The sequence below is a fragment of the Musa acuminata genome, chromosome BXJ3-8 (genome assembly GCF_036884655.1).
Source record: "Musa acuminata AAA Group cultivar baxijiao chromosome BXJ3-8, Cavendish_Baxijiao_AAA, whole genome shotgun sequence".
In the NCBI taxonomy this organism is placed as follows: Eukaryota; Viridiplantae; Streptophyta; class Magnoliopsida; order Zingiberales; family Musaceae; genus Musa; species Musa acuminata.
The window spans coordinates 28,511,021-28,513,544 of NC_088356.1; the positions used below are offsets into that span (position 1 = coordinate 28,511,021).

At 44.0% G+C, this 2,524-nt stretch overlaps 1 protein-coding gene across 1 annotated transcript; it reads right to left on the minus strand.

Annotated features, from left to right (window-relative positions):
* Positions 1 to 518: 518 nt before the first annotated feature.
* On the minus strand, positions 519 to 1,717 carry LOC135644073 (protein CURLY FLAG LEAF 1-like). The gene is made up of 2 exons (XM_065161493.1): positions 1,382 to 1,717; positions 519 to 1,187 (listed from the first exon to the last, which is right to left on the minus strand). The coding sequence occupies exons 1-2, from the start codon at positions 1,586 to 1,588 to the stop codon at positions 801 to 803; spliced, it is 594 nt and encodes a 197-aa protein (XP_065017565.1). The 5' UTR covers positions 1,589 to 1,717; the 3' UTR covers positions 519 to 800.
* Between the last annotated feature and the right edge of the window lie 807 nt (positions 1,718 to 2,524).

The following is a 2,524-nucleotide window of genomic DNA, read 5'->3' on the forward strand; positions in this document are numbered from 1 at the left end:
AATGATCTCACATGTATTCCATGTAGGTCGAACGGTGGTTAGAAGGCCTCGTCAGTCACACACGTTATGTGCATCGATTAAGATGTATCATCTCGGTAACACTTCATCGAGATACGTACTTGTCCAAAAGGATAACAGTGTGCACGAGGTGAAGTTTGGAGATGGAAGTTTTCTGGTCGTCTGTTGTAGGACGAATCTGATGCAATTGAAGTTTGATCTGCCGTTTTTGATGAACAACATGGTTGGTTGATGTTCTTCCAACGTTTTTGATGAACAACATGGTTGGTTGATGTTCTTCCGACGCTATCTATATCTTGAGAATTAATTCCGGTAATGAACTTATGGATCCATAAGCATCGTCCGGTTTCTTTCAGGTATTCATTAGTCATGTTAAACCACTTTGACGTCATGCAATAAAAGATCTGTAACCCCTCGATCACAAGATCATCTCGTCTGATACGATCACTTCTGAATCCAAAGAGTTGCCGCTCACTTTTCAATCCAAATCCACCACTAAATGGATCAAAGCAGCTGTCTGATCGGAGAAGAAATACTAGTGGTTGCTACATCGATAGACATTTACTGCATAACCTACTCTTCTTGTCACAGAAGATCAAACATACTTTAGCCTACGACCATCTACTACTACATACATATAACAAGGGAGATAGATACACCTGTATTATCTACATCGGCAAGACGAATTCCTCATCTTCCTTGATCTTAAGGTGTCATAGTACATGTAAGTAAGAAAAGCATGGCTAAACTTTGGGTCATGGCCTCCGTCCATCGGCTGAGCACTAATCCTTACAACATAGAAGCTTAAGTGCTGGTTTAATCAACGCTGACCAGCTGCGGTCCGGCGGGTGCACAAACTTGCAGTTGGGACATGACAAGGCGGCCTTGGTCATCATCACCAGCATGTGGCAACGCATGCAGACGGAGGCCACCATCTCTCCGGGATCGGCCTCGTCGGACGTCCGCAACATGCAGGAGTTGCGAGCCTTGCCATGCTTCATTTGCTCGGCTTCTGCTTCATGGAGGTGGCTTCTGGGCGACATGAGGTTGAGATCCAGGTCGAGGCTCAGCCGAGAGCTCGGTGGCGGTGGCGGCTCCGAGCTCAACTTGCTTGGGTGCCTGGAGGTCCTCCGGTGCGTCCTGGTGTTGTAGAAGTGTATCTGTCCAGACTGCAATATTGAAATTTTCACATCAATTATATCCTAATCGTTTGCTATTCTCTCTCAAGCAAGCATCAAACATGCATGCTTAACTCTATTTAAAACATGAATTTACACAACAATCTTTTTCGTTTTCATGTAATAGAATATGATGTCGTCGTAAATGAGTAATGATACGTCACAAATTCTCCACAAGTGTTTACCTTGATATCGAGGCATCGTTGCCAATCCAAAGGCAAGGGAGCATCAAGATTAAGCTCAATCTCCTCTTCTTTCTCCTCGGCTTTCACCGGCTTCGTTTCCTCGGCGAACAAAGCTTCTGCATGATCTTCTCCATCTCCACGCTTCCTTTTCTTAGTAAGGAAAACGAGATCGGCGCACGGAGAAAGGGCTGCTTGCACGGACACCATGGAGACTGCACCAAAGGAGCACTTGAGCTCTCAAACCATCACACCCTTCTACAATCTCATTTGAGCTGCTTATAAAGGCTCATTTTTAAGTGCAGAGAACCGTAAAAGAGGATCTAATGGAGCATGCCATTAAAGAATTTTGGAAAGGACCCCCCTCACCTCTCTCCATGACACACCACCAACATACACCAATGACTATTGACATGGCAATTAGTCCATGTTTAGTGATCACCATGCATCAACATTTTGTTTGAACATTCTCTTTCGCATGCAACTAATGCCATGGCATGGTTGGTGTGTGCGTGCTGTGGAGGATATAAATGAGTCAGATAGAAGAGATGAGGGAGCAAGCAGTTGAGGGGGGGGAAGTGAATGCCATGCCTCTTTCATTAACTCCATCTTTCTCGTTTGGGTCACACAGTGAACTCAAATTTAAAGCACCCCAACACCCAAAACAATCACATCTTCTGAAGTAAATGGACACCCTCCCTCCCTCCCTATTCTCCCCTTTTTAATAATCCCTCCTCCAATTCTTGCCCAGATTTACTCCCACTGTTTTCAAGTAAATTTAATGGCTCCTCCACTGATCGTCCCAGTGCTTTTTCCCCCTTTTTTATTAATTTTTATTTCTGTCCCTTTTGTCTTCTTCGTTTACTTCAGTTCTTCATCTTCAGTATGTTGGACAAGCATTATTCTGCAAGCACTGTTAGATAGCACTTTTTTCTTTCTCGAACAAAAAATATGGTATCCAACAAATCATCCTAAAATACTAAAGGGTGATTTGCCCGTATTGTGATCGGCAGATGACGAGGAAATTGGGTGCCACTGTATATTTCATTCACCGCTCGTCAGTTTCCATCTCAAAATTGGGTGCTTATGTTGTCATCCTCAGAGCCCTGGAAACACTTGTATCATTTTGTCGAGATGAGCATAGAT

Bases quoted from the DNA above. Each gene is read 5' to 3' on its own strand.
- LOC135644073 (XM_065161493.1), bottom strand. From the start codon at position 1,588: ATGGTGTCCGTGCAAGCAGCCCTTTCTCCGTGCGCCGATCTCGTTTTC. The intron at 1,188-1,381 runs GTAAACACTTGT...TCAATATTGCAG, and splicing joins AACGATGCCTCGATATCAAG to TCTGGACAGATACACTTCTA.